Genomic DNA, 18,491 nt, shown 5'->3' on the forward strand with positions numbered 1-18,491 from the left:
GGTTGCGAGAGGCAGAGAAGCAGCTACAGGAGTGCTTTGAGTTGGTGGACTGGGCTGTGTTCAAGGACTCATCTGTGAACCTGAGTGAATACACCGTGGTTGTAACAGACTTTATTAAACGATTTGTAGACAAGCATGTTCCACAAAGTCATTGAGAGTCTTCCCCAGTCAAAAGCTGGAAGAACTGTGAGATCTGCAGTCTGCTGAGGGCCAGATGAGAAGCATTCAAGTCTGGTGACCAAAAAAGTTACAGGAGGTCCAGAACGATTTCTGGAAAGCCATCTCTCAGGTAAAGTGGTAATTCCAGACTAAACTTGAATCAATGATGGATGCTTGACATTTGTGGCAGGGCTTGAATACTATCACCTTTTATAAAGTTAATTCAAGTGACATAACGGACATAATTGCTTCGCTTCCAGATGAGCTCAATGCCTTCTATGGTCACTATGTTTGTCGCACCAACCAAGAATAGCCTAGAAATATAGCAATATAAAACAATGAATAATTAAATAATAATAAGTAAATTATGCCAAGTGGAAATTAGTCCAGGACCAGCCTATTGGCTGAGGGTGTCTGACACTTCAAGGGAGGAGTTGTAAATTTTGATGGCCACAGTCCAAGACAGATGCAATCTCGCTGCCTCGTCACTGAACCCTGGAACATCTGGACAGCAAAGATGCATACATCAGGATGCTGTTCATCAACTACAGCTCCGCATTCGATGCCATCATCATTTCAAAACAAACCAATAAGCTCCTAGGCCTTAGCCTCAATACTTCCTTCAGCAATTGGATCTTCGATTTCCTCACTTGCAGACCTCAGTCAGTTTGGATTGTCAATAACATCTCCTCCACGATCTCCATCAGCACAGATGCACCACAATCTGTGCACTTAGACCCCTGCTCAAATCACTTTACACTAATGACTGTGTGGCTAAACACAGCTCCAATGCCATATTCAAGTTTGCTGACGACACCACTGTCGTAGGCTGAATCAAAAGTGGCAATGAATCAGCATATAGGAGGGAGATTGAAAATGTGGCTGAGTGGTGCCACAACAACAACCTCTCACTCAATGTCAATGCTGATTATTGACTTCAGGAGAAGGAAAGCAGAGGGCCATCAGCCAGTCCTCATTGGAGGATCAGCTATTTTAAAGTCCTTGGCATTATTATTTCAAATGGCCAGTTCTGGATGCTGCACAAATGTGAATTACAAAGAAAGCACAGCAGCACATATATTTCCTTAGGAGTTAGTGGAGGTTTGGCATGACATCTAAAGCTTCAACAAAATAATATAGATATGCAGTGGAGAGAATATTGATAGGCTGCGTCAGAGCCTGTTATAGAAACACCAATGCCCTTGAACAGAAAATCCTGAATATGGCCCAGTCCATCACAGGTAAAGCCCTCCCCACCATTGAGCACATCTACATGGAAAATTGCCACAGGAAAGCAGCATCCATCTTCAGGGACCCCACCACCAGGACATACCCTGTTCCCATTGCTGCCATTAGGAAGAAGGTACAGGAGCCTTAGGGCTCACTCCACCAGGTTCCGGAACAGTTACTACCTCTCACCAATGAATTTCTTAAACCAACTCACTCAACTTCACTTGCCCCATCATTGAAATGTTCCCACAACCTATGGACTCACTTTCAAAGACTCTTCATCCAATCTTCTCAATATTTATTGCTGATTTATTTGTTGTTTTTATTTTGTCCCTTTTGTATTTGCACAGTTGGTTGTCTTTTGCACACTGGTTGAACATTCACGTTGGTGTGATCTTTCATTGATTCTGTTACAGTTATTATTATTCTATAGAATTATTGAGTATACTCACAAGAAAACGAATCTCAGGGTTGTATATGGTGACAATAAATTTAGTTTGAACTTTGGACTTTTATATTTCATCCCCCAGTGGGTCTCCATTGTTCCTTGCACTGCACAGAACCACACTAGCATTTTTCTACTTAGGAAAAAACTCTTTGTAAGATATAGAATTGTGGTTAAATAAGTGTCTGAATTAATTAAAGATGCACCCTTTTGTCTTTTAGAATTTCCCTATTCAAAGGCAAGAGAGCTCGCATCTGGTTTCTGTATTGAAACTACTTCTTAAAATAGGACCGAAAATGATCTGGAGCTCTTTGAAGAAACGAATCATAAAACAGGCAAAATGGGTTGGTCTTTGGTTTTGCTGAAGCTCACAAATCAGTCTAGGTGAACACCGAGAGCACAAGAGGAGGATCAAGGAAGCTGACACTCCAGCTATGAAGAGCAAGCAAATGCTGAGGCCTTTTGCAGCAATTCTCCTTTTCACTGTTCTTGTAACAGGTGTGATGTTTAATTATTACACTTTTTATTATGCAATGTGTAACGTCAATACTTCCTCCTTTGTTTATCAATAGAGACTTAGGAAATACAACATCATAGAAAGCTGATGAAGAATGAAAATCTTCTTCCTGATAATGAGAGAGATGACTGATAGTACATGAAGACATTGGTAGAGAAGATGTTGATAAAGTTTGGTGTGGATAGATTTGTAGGCAGTGATATTGTATTTATATGGTCATTTCATATGGACAGGATTGTCTCAACATTTGGTGGTACCATTGATTCAGTGATACTGTGTGTCATACTGCCTATTCCCTTGGTCAAATGTTCATTGTTTTTCATTTTTTACTTATATTGTTCCAACCATACTTGAGCAACCATTTAAATGAGTCTCTGTTACAGAACGTTTAGTTTTTAATCATTTTAAGTTAGTTACAGATGATCACTTATAGCAGTCTGTCACGTGTACATCTATTGAGTGAGAATGTTAGCTCTTCACCAGGGGCACCTCAGTGGGTTTGTTGGGTTCTTTATCTCTATTCAGTTATGTATACTGAGTGTCAGAACATGTCCTAAAACAAGCCAAATGATTTATCATAATTCCATATCCAAGCTACTAGACTAATACTGAGTCATAAACCAAATGATTAAGGATTAATTATGATTCATAGTTTTATTGAAGTTTTATTTTTTTAAGTATCAAAGTTAATGGAAAGTTGAGAGATTCTGACAGAACATTGCAAGACCATTGTAAAATATAAAAATATGAGAGTACTCCAAGATCAACAAAAAAGGTTTAAACTGTAACAGTTCATTTAGATTGTAAAAGATTAAATGAAGTTACTGTGGGCCCCCATCAGACTGAAACCAGAGAAATTATGTTGGATAACAAAGTAAACCCAGATAGATTAAACGAATATTCTGTGTTTGTTGTGACAGAGTAAGTCTCAGAAAACCATGTGGAAATATGCAGTAATTGAGAATGAGTAAGGAGAAAAAGAACTTAACGAACTATCTTATGTGGTGTATTTGGTAATTCAGAATTTAATTAATAAAGTCTTGTAAAATAAGAGGATAATTAAATCCCACATATTGAAGGCAGTATTCTGGTTAATAGATAAAGAAATCATAAATAGGTTATTTTCAGGTTCAGTGCTCGGGCAGCATCTGTTGATAATCTACCACATTATGGAGGTAATGTAAAATACTCAAATTTGCACTACATTGCTAAGAGGCAATATTGGTTGTGAGAAGGGTGCAGAGAGGCATCAGGGAGTTAAAGACAGATTACAAAAATAGACAAATCATGATTGTGGCAAAATGTGATTTTCATCCACTTAGATAGAAAAAATATAGAAAGCCGGTGTTATCTTTAAACTGGTGAAGGTTGAATGGTTTTGCTGCTTCGAGGAACTTGGGTGTCTTCTTACTTGAATTATTAAAAATTCAGGAACAGCCTCTTCCCCTCTGCCATCTAAATGGACATTGAACCCAAGAACATCACCTCACTTTTTACTATTTCTGTTTTTATACTACTATTTTTAATGTAACTATTTAATATACATTTAATAAGTATATATGTATTTACTGTAATATTTTTTCTATATTTATCATGTATTGCATTATACTGCTGCTGCTAAATTAACACATTTCACAACATATGCCAGTGATATTAAACCTGATTCTGATTCTGAAAAGTTAATGTGCAGACAAAACAAGCAATTAGGCATGTTGGCTTTTATTGCAAAAAGACACAAGCACAGGACCTAAAGATCTCTTAATGCAATTATGTAGACTTACTGAGGCTGAATCTAGAATATTTTGTACATGTCCCCTTACATAAGGCAGTCTACATTTGCCATTCAGAAAATGCTACAAGGTTCACCAGACTGATGCCAGTTTGGAGGGTTTGTTACCGTATAACCATATAACAATTACAGTATGGAAACAGGCCATCTCTGCCCTTCTAGTCAGTGCTGACACTTACACTCACCTAGACCCACTTGCCCGCACTCAGCCCATAACCCTCCATTCCTTTCCTATCCATATACCTATCTAATTTTACTTTAAATGACAATACCAAACCTGCTTCTACCACTTCTACTGGAAGCTCATTCCCCACAGCTACCACTCTCTGAGTACTCTCACACAGCTTCCCCCTCGTGTTACCCTTAAACTTTTGCCCCCTAACTCTCAAATCATGTCCTCTTGTTTGAATCTCCCCTACTCTCAATGGAAAAAGCCTATCCATGTCAACTCAATCTATCCCCCTCATTATTTTAAATACCTCTATCAAGTCCCCCCTCAACCTTCTATGCTCCAAAGAATAAAGACCTAACTTGTTCAATCTTTCCCTGTGACTCAGGTGCTGAAACCCAGGTAACATTCTAGTAAATCTTCTCTGTACTCTCTCTATTTTGTTGATATCTTTCCTATAATTCAGTGACCAGAACTGTACACAATACTCCAAATTCAGCCTTATCAATGCCTTGTACAATTTTAACATTACATCCCAACTCCTATACTCAATGCTCTGATTTATAAAGGCCAGCATACCGAAAGCTTTCTTCACCACCCTATCCACATGAGATTCCACCTTCAGAGAACTATGCACCATTATTCCTAGATCACTCTGTTCTACTGCATTCTTCAATGCCCTACAATTTACCATGTATGTCCTATTTGGATTATTCCTAGCAAATTTGGACTATTCCTACCAAAGAGAGATTTAGCAGACTGAGGCTCTATTAAGATAGACTTATTAGAGGACTCTATTGCACTGGACATATTAGAGAGTGCGGTGATATTCCATATCTCATTGAAATATGTGAAATCCTTATGAGCCTGACAGGGTAGAATCAGGGATTATGTTTCCCTTGACCAAAGTACCTACAACTTTGTAGAATCAAGGGTTACATTCAAAAAATGTCAGGCCTTTCAGGAGAGATGGGAAAGGAACTCTTCATCCAGAGAACACTGAATGCTTGGAATTATCGATCTAAGGAATCTGTCGAAGTTCAGGCACAAAATATGTTCGAGACAGATATCATGAGATATCAAGGGAATCGAGAGAGATGAGGAAGTGAGATTGAGGGGAAACTTCAGCTACGATCTTAATGCCTGGCAGGGGCACAAATGAACAAAAGGCCTACTTTTGCTTCAATTTCTTAAGTTCTAATGTGTTACAAGTTTGAGGATAAGAGTAAAGATAAAACAATTTCTAATTAAGATAACGTGCTAAATGACTGTGGTCATGGATCTTATAATCCACAAGCTTTTCACCACATGTGTCATTGACTGAAGTGAAATTAATTTTTTCAGAATAAAAGTAGTTATATTATTTTGCAGAGTAATGCCTGCTGTGTGATAGGATATTAATTTGGGACAGCTTAGACAACTTCAGCACTTGCTATGAAAGCTTGTTTCTAATTAGGCACTGCTGATGAGGGTTGGGCATTTGAGGATTGTGTCCAGAGTCACCTAAACTTCAGATCACTTGCTTTTCCTTTCCAATCCTCTTCCAGATCCTGACCTCCAATTCCACACCAGTATCCTTTCATTAAAGGACATTTGTCCTTTAGTTTTCTCTTACAGCAATAGATTTAAAGCAGACAGAAAGCAGAGCTATCTTATCTTTACTTTCTGATACTATAGATTTACCTATACTAGGAAGCCAATTAACAGATACTTCAACGAACACCCAGATTTGCTATACAGAAGATACCACCTGCTTATTTATAATAATTGTGTTACTGTCTGCTGTTTTATAGCCAATGCTGAAAGCCATCTTCTAGTTAAATCAAAATGTAAGTGCATGACTGTGACATCCAAAACAATTGTTACTGAATTGCCTACTGGTGAACATGTGGAGCAGCATGTGAGAGACATAAGAATTATGTAAGTAAATGCATTTTAATTTGATGATCGCACTGCTTTATGCTAATTTTTGCTACTAACTGGAAAGTGGTTGTAGATAATTTTGTTACTGTGGGTCACTGAATTAGTGTATCGGACGGAATCAGATCATATCCCCACACCTAACAATCTTCTTATTTCCAAAATGAAACACGGAAGCTTGAAAACTATAAAAGCTAAGATTAATTTGTAAATGCAAGAACTCCAGTGTTAAGTTCCAGTAGAAAGAGAAGCATTAGTTAAGGTCCATTTATTAAAGTTGGTGCCTTTTTCACATAACTGTTGCTGCATCAAGCTAAAAACTATATGTAGTGGTATCTGTAGTGAAGATACCTCGCATAATGAATAGTTAGTTGTTGTTGCTGGGCAAGGAGCAGCCCATGAGCAGTTCACAGGCTGTGTAGTGACTATAAGAAATACTGGGCTCATGGAAAAGAATAGACACCATCAACGCACATGTGGAAGTTTTATCTATCCCCAAAGGCACTAACAGAATGTAATTCTGATTTATTTCTTGCCGACTATTTTATCTAAAATTCTGGGAAACATTTCTAGTTATTGAGATAATTAACTCACATGCTGACATAAAAGCTTGCTGTGCATCCTTTCCTGGAGCAACCTTATGTCGTCCAAAACTGATTACTGTTCAACTTGATCTGATCCTGGTGAGGTTTGCAAATTAACTCGTGCAATAGATACACAGAATGTTCTCCCTTCTTATTGTTACTGCTATGTAGGTGATTATTTTAGTTATTGACTATTTCCTTTATTTAGCAACATTACCCTAGCCGCATCAGCAATGATCTGTGCAGAATGATGGCAGGGCAGTTAGCTGCCAATCTCCAGCACTCCTAAAATGACTGCTAACTGTTCTTCTATTACAGCGTTCCTATGAGGAGCAGAGAGAATATGTCAGATCCATCCTCCCCTATTCGGACCAAGTTCGTCTACAAGATTTCTGATTTGTATGATATTTATTTTTGTCAGTTTTTTTTACAATATATATTTAGAACGGGTTTCAGAATACACCCTACACCTGGCATCTGGTGCTTCTATTTCAATATATGGCATGCATGGTATAATTAGGCCAGCTCAAGGCTAAAGAAATTTCTCTGCATCTCTGTTCTGAAAGGGTGCCCCTCTATTCTGAGGCTGTGCCCTCTTGTCCTAGACTCTCCCACTATGAGAAACATTTTCACAACGACTCTCTCTAGGCTTTTCAAAAGGTTTCAATGAGATCCCCTGTCATCCTTCTGAATTCCAGTGAGCACAGGCCCAGAGTACAGAGCCATCAAAATCTCCTCGTATAATAACCCTTTAATTGCTGGAATCATCCCTGTGAACCCCTTCTGGACCCTTTCCAATGCCAGTACATCTTTTCTAAGATGAGAGGCCCAAAATTGTTCACAGTACTCAAGGTGAGGCCTTACCAGTGCTTTATAAAGCCTCAGCATCACATCCTTGCTCTTGAAATGAATGATAACATGGCATTTCCCTTCCTAACCACTGACTCAGCCTGCAAATTAACCTTCAGGATGTTCTGCACAAGGACTCCCAAGTCCCTCTGCATCTCTGATTCCTGGATTTTCTCCCCGTTTAGAAAATAGTCTGCACGTATATTTCTACCACCAACGTGCACGACCATGCATTTTTCAACATTGTGTTTCATTTGCCACTTCCTCACCCATTCTCCTAATGTCTCTAAGTCCTTCTGCAGTCTACCTGTTTCCTCAACAATACCTTCCCCGCCACCAATCTTCATATCATCTGCAAATTTGGCAACAAAGCCATCTATTCCATCATCTAAATCATTTATATACAACATAAAACAAAGTGATCCCAACACCGCTGCAGAACACCACTAGTCACTGGCAGCCAACCAGAAAAGGATCCTTTTATTCTCGCTCATTGCTTCCTACCAATCAGCCAATGCTCTAATGATGCCAGTAACTTTCCTGTAATACCATGGGCTCTTAACTTGGTAAAGCACCTTGTCAAGGGCCTTCTGGAAGTCCAAATATACAACATCCACTGCATCCCCGTTATCTATTCTACTTGTAATCTCCTCAAAAAATTCCAACAGGTTCATCAGGCAGGATTTTCCCTGAAGGAAACCATGCTGACTTTGTACTATCTTGTCCTGTGTCACCAAGTACTCCATCACCTCATCATTAACAATTGACTGTAACATCTTCCCATCCACTGAGGTCAGGTTAAATTGCCTATAATTTCCTTTCTGCTGCCTTCCTCCTTTCTTAGAGTGGAGTGACATTTGCAATTTTCCAGCCCTCTGGTGCCATACCAGAGTCCAATGATTTTTGAAAGATTATTTGTAATGCCATCATAATCTCTAGTGTTACCTCTTTCAGAACCCTAGGGTGCAGTTCCTCTGGTCCAGGTGACTTATGTAATTTTAGGGCTTTCAGCTTTTTGAGCACCTTCTTTCTTGTAACAGTAACTGCACCCACTTCTCTTCCTTCACACACTACAACATCAGGCATATTGCTAGTGTCTTCCACAGTGAAGACTGGCGCAAAATACTCATTTAGTTCATCAGGCATCTCCCTGTCCCTCATTATTATTTCTCCTGCCTCATCTTCTTGCGGTCCTATATCCACTCTCATTTCTCTTTTATTTTCAACATACTTGAAAAAGCTTTTTTGAAAAAGTTTGAAGTTAATAACTCATCTCCTTCCACCTTAAGCCACGAACTTATCAATCACCCTTTGTATTTTACCATTTGAGTATTTCTTCATTTTTGGAATACACATGACCTGCACCTTCCTCATTTTTCCCAGAAATACACGTCGTTGTTGCTCTGCTGACATCCCTGCCAGCAGCTGCTTCCGATTTACTTTGGCCAACTCCTTGTTCACACCACTGTAATTTCCCTTACTCCACTGAAATACTGCTATGTCAGACTTTACTTTCTCATGATCAAATTTCAAATTAAATACAATCATATTGTAATTCCTAGTTCCTAAGGGCTCTTTTACCTTAAGCTCCCTGATCACACCCAATCAGGTATAGCTGATCCCCTATTAGGCTCAATGACAAACTGCTCTAAAAAGCTATCACTTAGGTATTCAACAAGCTCACTCTCTTGAGATCCATTACCAAGCTGATTTTCACAATCGACCTGCATGTTAAAATCTCCCTTGACTACCATTAACATTACCCTTTTAACTCCCCTTTTCTATTTCCTGTTGTAACCTGTGATCCACCTCCCAGCCTGTTGGGAGGCCTGTATATAACTGCCATCAACGCCCTTTTACCCTTGCAGTTTCTTAACTCAAACCACAAGGATTCAACATCTTCCGATCCTACGTCACATCTTTCTACTGATTTGATGTCATTCTTTACCAGTAGAGCCACACCACCCCCTCTGCCTACCTTCCTAGCCCTCCAATATAACGTGTAACCTTGGACATTCAGCTCCCAACTACAACCATCCTTCAGCCACGATTCAGTGATGGCCTCAACATCATACCTGGCAATCTGTAATAGTGCAACAAAGTCAATAGACCACTGTAATTTGGCCCTAATGTACAGATGAGTGGTAAAAGTTAATAGTAAATGTAGAGAGAATAAAATGGTTTGAGCAACACACACAAAATGCTGAAGGAACTCAGCATGTCAGGCAGCATCTATGGAGGAGAATAAACAGTTGACATTTTGGGCCTGATGAAGGGCTTCATTCTGTTTTGTCAACTGTTCAATTCCCTCCAGAGATGTTGCCCAATTGCCTGAATTCCTTCAGAATTTGGTATGTGTTGCTCAACATTTCCAGTGTCTACAGAACCTTTTGTGTCTAAAAGAACTGCTTTGATTAGGATTAGTGTTCAAAATAGGTGCTTGTTGGTTGTTGTAGACTTTGTGGGTCAAAGGGCTTGTTTCCGAGCTGGTTCCCTCTTTGACTCTGTAACTGTATAATTGCTTTAGTCAGACATTTTGGTGGAAAGGAGACCTAGTCCATGCTTTCAGAGCTGTGATAGTGTTTCACAGTGCCAGAGGAACTGCCTTCTCCGATAAGTAAATGGGTAAGCCAGTCAAAACACCCAAATGGGAGATTAGGAGGATGTTTTCATTCTGACGATCGTTAAGGTTTGTGATCTATAGTAAGAAAGAGGAGGATTAAATTCTTCTTGGGCTTCCAGCCAGGTACAAGTATTGATTATAAGGGACGTTTGATGACAATCTCTACCGTCTCCTGAGATGATGCCTGGGTAAGTCTAGTCCAGTGGTATTTATACCCCGTAGTACATCCCTCTTAATTGGTTAGTCCTCATCCAAACAGGTTTCCGCTCTCCCACCTTCCTTACAATCGAATTTCAGGATCAATGAGCTCAGGAGATGTATCCATTTGGGTTACCCTGAGAAACTTGCAGCAGCACAACATTGTATTCCCAATGGCCATTGAATTAACTTCGATGGCACAAAACTATTGTGCCACACCAACGGCTTTTGGGACCGCCTAATAAAGGAAACCATTGAAACAAAACTACAGGAAAATAACTTTAACAAGGATGAAGGCCTTGCTCTAAGCAAAAGTTGGAATTCGATTCCAATCAGGAGGGATGGACTACGGGGGTATAAGTACCATAGGACTAGACATACCCAGGCATCACCCCTGAAGAAGATGGAACAGTTTGCAACGACAACATTGGTTATAAACGAAACCTGTACCCAGCTGGAAGCCCAACAAGATTTTATTCATCATATATGCCAGGAAAGCACTCAAACCTTTTTCATGAAAGAGGAGCTTTCAATAGGCAATAAATGTATATTTAAAGAGGGCTAATTTGGGGGTAAAGCTGGATGTAGAATTAAACAGGATACCTATGTTGAAGCACTACAAACAACCATGTCTGAATAGTCTCTAACGTTCCAAAGCCTTGTTTAATGGCATAAAGACGAGGGAGGAAGAACACAAGAATTAAATGCCAATGTGTGGTTGACACTAAAACCAGAATGGTCCTCTAAACTGTTCATGTTCGCAAGACCCTGACATAACTTTGATGGAAGTTTAATATAAGTTCCCTTTGAACAGATAGATGGAGTTACATTCTCCCAGCTCCTGTGGCCGTAGAGTTTGCACATTTTCTTGTGACATTTTTGTTTCTGTGAATGCTCTGGTTTACTCCCACTTACCAAAAGCACGTGGGTCAGCAGACTGTCAAACTACTTGCTAACAGCAGTATGATTGGAAGGGTATCAAGATTGCATCAATTTTTCAACTTCTACAACAGGGCTGGTTGTATTATTGATCAGAGATAAGTCTTCTTCTTACTCTTCTTCTTTGTGTGCCCTTAACTCCTGGTGGAGTCGTCGGGGTGCTGTCATGACCAGCTTTGCACTGGTCTGTTCCATCTGTCACGGTTGTGTGCCAGGGCCTGGATCACCGTAAATGTTTTCCCTGTCCATTTTTTTATGGTGTCCGTCCATCTTTTCCTCTGTCTGCCTCTCCTTCTTTTCCCCTCCACAGTTCCTTGTAGAACGATCTTTGCAAGGCCACTGGATCTTGTTACATGACCGTACCATCTCAGCTTTCTTTCCTTCACCGTTGTGAGAAGGTCTTCACGGGGGCCAATGTGGTGCTGGATGGTCTTGTGGACCTGCTCGTTTGTGACGTGGTCCAAGTATGAGATGCCCAAGATGTTGTGATAGCATCTCATTTCCAATGCCTGTAGTGAACATGCCAAATCAATAGGAAAATTAATTAAGAAAGCAGAGGAATTATTTTGACATGTTCCTGTCAGAACTAAGGGCAAAAGTGAGACCCCTGGTTGACGAAGGATATCGATGGTCCAGTCAGGAAAAAGGACAGTTAAGAGGCCCAAAATGCCAGCTGTTTATTTCCCTCCATAGATGCTGCCCGACGTGCTGAGTTCCTTCAGTATTTTGTGTCTATTGCATCTGGGGTCAAGCAAATCCCCAAAGGAGTATAGAGATATAGGAGTGTAATGTAATTGCCCTTTAAACCTACAAGGATGCAAGAATACACTGAATAGGGATATAGGAAGGGCAAAGGGAGCCTTGGTACACAAGATAAAGGAAATTTATAACAGATTCTCTAACTATAACAAAACAGTAACCAAAGAGAGAGTAAGATCCCCTTAAATGTCAGTTTTCATCTATGGTCGAGTCATGAGATATGGATAATGTCTTAAGTCAATACTTCTTGTCTGTATTTACCATGGAGAAGGTCGAGCAAGCTAGTGATTTCAGGGGAGAGAGCCAGAATGTCCTGAAACACATTGCTACTGTGAAAGAGAAGGTGTTGGCAGATTTAAAGGTGAATAAATTCCTGGGGCCCCACCAAGTGGACATTTTGGGAATATAGGAATTTGCTCGGGCCCTGGCAGAGATAAATATATTAGCATTGGGTTGCAGCTGTGGTACTGGAGACTGGGAGATAGATAATGTGTTTTTTTCATTTAAAAAAAGGCTGTAAGGACAACCCAATGAACTACAGGAGAAAGGCCTAACATCAACGGTGGCAAAGTTACTGGAAGGAATTCTGACAGACAGAATCTAGCTGCATGGGTAAAAGAGAGGACTGGTTAGAAATAGGTAACATGGTTTGTGTGTGGGACAGTGTGTTTCAACTTGATTAAGTTTATTGAAGAAGAAACCAAGAGAATTGACAAAGGCAGGGCAGTAGAAGTTGTCTATATGGACTTTTGCAAGGCTTTCACAGAGGCCCAGTGTGGTAGACTGCTCCGGCAGGATAGAACACATGGAATAGCCGACTGGATACAGAATTGGCTTGATGGTAGGACCCCAAAGATGGAAGTGGAGATTGTTTTTTATAGTTTAGAGACCAGTGACAGCGATGTGCCACAAAGATTGGCGCTGAGTTCCCTATTGTTGGTGGCAATATTAACAATTTGGAAGATAATGTAGTTGGAATAGTAAGCAAGTCTGTGGATGACACCAGGCATGGTGAACAGTGCAGAAAATTACCTAAAATCACAACAAAATCAAGATAAATTGGGGAAAGAGGCCATGGAATGGCAGGTGAAAGTGATGCATTTTGGGAAGTTTAACCAGAGCAGAACATACATTGAAATGTACAGGCCAGAGGACTGGGTGATGGAAGAGAATAGAGAGGCCGAGTCGGACAAATACATACTTCCCTCAAAGTGGTGGCATGGATAAATGAGGTTGTGAAGGAGGCATTTGACATGTTTGCCTTCATCAGTCAGGACTTCAGACATCATGTTATGGCTGTAGAAAACTTGGAGACTGTGCAGTGTGCAAATCTGGTCTCGTAGCTATATGAAACATGTCACTACATTGAAGATTCACAGGGATGTATCCGGGATTGGATCATGAGAAGGCTGGAGTTGTTTTCACTGGAGTGTAGGAGACTGAGGGTGAGCTTTACAAGATCACGAGGGGCAAAGATAAGACGAATGCTCAGAGCTCTTTCCTCAGGGCAAAGGGAGTCTAAAAGTAGAAGGAAAAGATTTAGTGTGAAATGACAAAGATTTAAAGGAGGCCTGAGGATCAACATTTTCCACACAGATGGCTGTGGGAACATTGAACAAGTTGCCAGCTGAAATGATAAAGGTGGGCACAATTACAACACTTGAAAGGAAGACAGGTACATTAATAGGAATGGGTTAGAGGGATACGGGCAACTGGGGCTAGCTCAGGTAGGCAACATGGTTGGCCTGGACAAACTGGGAGAAGAGGGCCTGCTTCCATTCAGTAGAACTTTACGACTCCGAGAACACACTGTGATTTTCAGAAGACAGTACTGTAAGTGCGATGGAAATTACATCTCTAATCAAATATTTTGTTACAGCTGCAAGAACTGCAACCAAGAACAAATCCTCCCTGGAGAGCCCGAGTGCAAGCCCCCACCCCCTCCTGCAGATACCTGTTACAGCCGTAGCAACACGTGCCTGCACCAAACAATCAACATGGGAGATGGCAAACAAATGGACGCTGTTCAGAATCCTGAATGTCTCGACGGTAAACCAAACCACTGGATCCCAAAGCCTACATTGCCTCCTATTGAAACGACACGAGACTATTCTTCCATGTCAGATGCTCCATAGGCTGTTCTTCAAAGAACTGCATTTAATTCTTCAGAGAATGTCATTAATACATTTTCTGCTTTGACATTGTCACTTTTGCTTTTTGTCATCCTTAAACAGATCATAAAATGCTTCATAGCTTCAAAACATGTTTTGTGCAAATGCTTTTCTTTACATTACAGCATCGTGTGCAATGTGCCAATTTGCTTCTCTCTTCTGGGGACAAACAAAATTAAGCCAATGGATAAATCTGGCAGACTACCACTTCATAAGTTCTGTACAAAAAGGAGTTGCAGAAATATATGAATATCTAGCACTGAATTCTGTGGTCGGCATGCTACAATAACAATAACTATTCCAGGAAATCAAAGGCAGATGATGTCTTTGAGCAGTCTGACCACATTCAATAATTCTCGTAGGCAACAAAAAGGTGATGCAATTTTCGATAAATATTTCAGATTAAACACAGAGCAAAACTACATTATTACATAAGCATAGTGTAGGTGAAGTTTAATAAACATTTAAAAAATATTGTTTTCATTATTCCAAAGTGCTAATATTTTCAAATACTTCTTCATCAGAATCACAATCCACAAACATAAGATTAATTCTTCATGGTTAAAGAATTAATTTAGTAATAACAAAGTTTAATTTCTCATTAAAGACTTGGTTTATAACCTTTATTAAAAACATTTTTGAGGTATATTGCGGTGAGAATAAAACATAAATCTTTGGTTATGAATCAATTGGTACGATCTACATTCAGTTGGAGAGGAACTGGACAGTGAAGGAAGTGAAAGAGGATGTAATAATGTACAGCAACTCTCCTTTGCTCATGTCACACTATACAAATGCAGGAGTGCTGAAACACCCCCAAACTCATTGCATATAAAGCAAAATCTGTCACCCTCATTGTAACAATAATGTCCTGGCTGTGAGTGGCGCAGTGGAAAGAGCCCGGCCAGGAATGGTGAATGGTGAAGAAAGAGACAGGCTGAGGTAAGAGGGAGGAAGAGAAATATATATATTAGAGCATGAGGAGGTTTGTGGAGGAGAATGAGGGTGTTGCTGGATGGGAACTCATTGGATCATTATTGCAAAATGAAGCTGAGGGCTTGAAGACCTTCCAAGTGGGGAATATAGCTGGTTATAGACTGGGCACCCATAGTGATGTGGGAGTGGGAGCTCGGGAATTACGTTGTCAAAATAGAGGAGGGCATGCAAAATGAGCTGGATGTGGGTAGGAAAGAACCGGACAAGAGCCTCCAAAAGTGAATCTGATGCCATTGCTCCGCCACAAGGAGATGTGCCAGGGCTGAGGGAGTGAAACATCAATGAGTGGTGGTCCCTGGTTGATGACCCTGCAGCTGACCCAAGGGGGCTGTTGGGGGTGTGCTAGGCAGCAATGCCAAGCAGGAAACATCGTCCTGTGAATCTCAATGAAACTTCTGGGTATCCAGTGACTACTGTGAAAGGGCAGTTGGACACCAGGGAAGAACGGAGGATGCCCAGGAAAAACTGGATGACTGTAGGATGGTCTGCACTAGGGGTGGGTGGCCAGTCACCCAACCCACTGGTTTCTTGTAGCAGAGACACCTATCAATGACTACGAAGACGAATAAGAGAAGACAACCTGAAGGCTGTCCGAGAGGGATGAAAAATGGCCCGAAAGGGTGGATTACATGAGAATGACCAGAACTAATACAGGCAATGAGACAAAGATCATTCAGAAATCGCTGACATTTTAGATGTGTCCTCCTTCCTGAAGACCAGCACAAAATAGTCATTCAAAGCCTTTGCCATTTCCTCATTACACAATATCAATTCCCCCTTCTCGTCCTCCAGCGACCTACATTCACTTTAGACACCCTTTTCTGCTTTATATAATTACAAAAATTTTTACTATGTTTTTATATTTTGTGCTCATCTATTTTCACAATCTATCTTCCCCATCTTTATTATTCACTTTGTGGTTCTTTGTTGCTTTTTGAAGTCTCCCCAATCTTCCAGTTGCCCACTAGTCTTGGCAATTTAGTATGCACGAGCTTTTAGTTTGATGCCTTCTTTAATTTCCTTAGCTCTCCCCACCTTTGCTGTCTTTGCTTTTAACTGGAATATACTTTTGTTGAGCACCATGAAAAATCTCTTTGTAAGTTTTCCACTGTTCCTCAACCATCCCACCATATAGTCTGTGTTCCCAGTCTACACTGGCCAAATCCACCCTCATCGATTGTAGTCCCCATTGTTTAGGCATAATACACTGGTTTTAAATTGAACTAATTGTGGTGAACTCTGTGCCTGTCTGGACACACCTCCTGCTGACTGCTCCTGTGGCTCCTCCCACAGGCCCCTGTATAAAGGCGATCTGAGGCCTGACGCTCGGCCTCAGTCTCCAGGACATAGTATGATGGACACTCCTGGTTCCTTCTTCCAGTCAATAAAAGCCGATATCTCGCCTTACGTCTCAGTGTGAGTTATTGATGGTGCATCAATTTTATTGACTGGAAGTTTTAAAACATGGAAACCGTTTTACGTCCGGACCGGTTGGATTTGGACCCTCAAGACCCTGACGCAGCTCTTGCTTTTGAACACTGGCTTGCATGCTTCCAATCGTACTTGGGAGGAGGTTCGTGCAACTGAACCCGCCGTTATGCACAGAATTCTACTCTCGAGGGTCACCTCCAAAGTCTACTCCACTATCCGGGACCTGCCGACCTACGATGGGGCACTGGACGCCCTCAAAAGACAGTACCTGCGGCCGGTGAACACCGTCTACGCAAGACATCGTTTAGCTACCCGGCAACAGCGGCCTGGCGAATCGTGCGCTGAGTTTCTCTGAGCACTACAGACACTCGTCCGAGCTTGCGACTGCAAGACGCTCACGGCAGAACAGCATGCAGAGCTGCTGGTGCGAGATGCTTTTGTGCCGGGACTGAGGTCAGTGTACATGCGCCAGCAGCTGCTGGAAAATGCCGACCTTACCTTAAGCTCGGCGATGGAGACAGCCAACGCTCTGGAAGCTGCGCTGCACTACGCCAACGCTGTCCAGTCGCGCGATTCCCCGCCGATTCCGTGGACACCTCAGACCCCGCCACCGCCGGCTCCCGGGAGCGAAATCGCCGCTGCCAGTCACAATTCCACGAGCTCCCCGACCCTGACCACGGCTGTGGCCCGTCAGAAGCCCGTGCTTTGTTATTTCTGCGGCCATAAAAAACACCCTTGACAACGCTGTCCAGCGTGAGAAGCAACCTGCTCCAGCTGCAGAAAGCGGCGCCATTTCGCCAAGGTCTGTAAGTCTCAACCTCGAGCGGAGTGCAGCGCTGCGGGTGAAACGTGGGGGCCGCCATCTTGCATGCCCGGATGTGGGCGGCCATCTTTGTCGGCGTCAGCACGCCCCGCCCCCCGCCCTCCGATGCTTACCAGGTACCCCGACGGCGATTCAAATCTGGCCACTGTAACTCTCGACCAAAGCGCCCCACACCAGCTTGCAAGGTCCATGATGGACATCCGGGTGGAGGGGCACAGGACTAGATGCCTGTTTCACACGGGCAGCACTGGGAGTTTTATTCACCCGGACACAGTGCAACGCTGCGGACTTGCAATGCGGCCGGTAAGTCGGAGGTTCCATTTGGCTTCTGGGTCGCAGTCCACAGACATCCGGGTGGGTTGTGTAGCGACTTTGGTGGTGCAAGGCACAGAATATCGGAACTTTGAGCTACTGGTCATGCCTCAACTGTGTGCACCTGTGCTATTGGGGCTGGACTTCCTGAGTCATCTTGAAAGTGTGACTATGGTGTATGATGGGCCCCTCCCACCACTGTCAGGAATCCTCAGTTTTGTGGGACTTCTTCACATACCCAGCTACTGACCGCACACACACACGGGCACACACATCCCATCCAGCACCATGCCGACAGCTGCGCTATCGACACCACTTGCAGCCTCTCCACTCTCAAGGTCCCTCCCCCACCGCTGTTCGCCAACCTGACCCCCGACTGTAAGCCTGTGGCAACTGAAAGCAGGAGGTACAGTGTGGGGGACAGGTCCTTCATTCAGTCGGAGGTGCAGCGGCTGCTCAGGGAGGGGATCATTGAGCCAAGTACAAGCCCTTGGAAAGCCCAGGTAGTTGTTGTTCGGACTGGGCAGAAAAATAGGATGGTGGTAGACTATAGTCAAACCATCAATAGGTTCACGCA

General features: G+C 42.1%; 1 protein-coding gene across 1 annotated transcript; it reads left to right on the forward strand.

Annotated features, from left to right (window-relative positions):
• The first annotated feature begins 2,175 nt into the window (after nt 1–2,175).
• Nucleotides 2,176–14,444, forward strand: LOC132390834 (immunoglobulin J chain-like). Its single transcript, XM_059963377.1, has 4 exons — nt 2,176–2,332; nt 6,103–6,229; nt 7,132–7,212; nt 14,061–14,444. Exons 1-4 carry the CDS (start codon nt 2,269–2,271, stop codon nt 14,314–14,316), a joined length of 528 nt encoding a protein of 175 aa, XP_059819360.1. The 5' UTR covers nt 2,176–2,268; the 3' UTR covers nt 14,317–14,444.
• The last annotated feature ends 4,047 nt before the right edge of the window (nt 14,445–18,491 follow it).

The sequence above is a fragment of the Hypanus sabinus genome, chromosome 3, assembly GCF_030144855.1.
Source record: "Hypanus sabinus isolate sHypSab1 chromosome 3, sHypSab1.hap1, whole genome shotgun sequence".
Lineage (NCBI taxonomy): Eukaryota > Metazoa > Chordata > Chondrichthyes > Myliobatiformes > Dasyatidae > Hypanus > Hypanus sabinus.

Excerpts from the sequence above, each read along its gene's own strand:
- LOC132390834 (XM_059963377.1), top strand. The coding sequence starts at position 2,269 with ATGAAGAGCAAGCAAATGCTGAGGCCTTTTGCAGCAATTCTCCTTTTC. Across the intron at positions 2,333-6,102 it reads TTTCACTGTTCTTGTAACAG|CCAATGCTGAAAGCCATCTT; the intron begins GTGTGATGTTTA and ends GCTGTTTTATAG. Across the intron at positions 6,230-7,131 it reads GTGAGAGACATAAGAATTAT|CGTTCCTATGAGGAGCAGAG; the intron begins GTAAGTAAATGC and ends CTTCTATTACAG.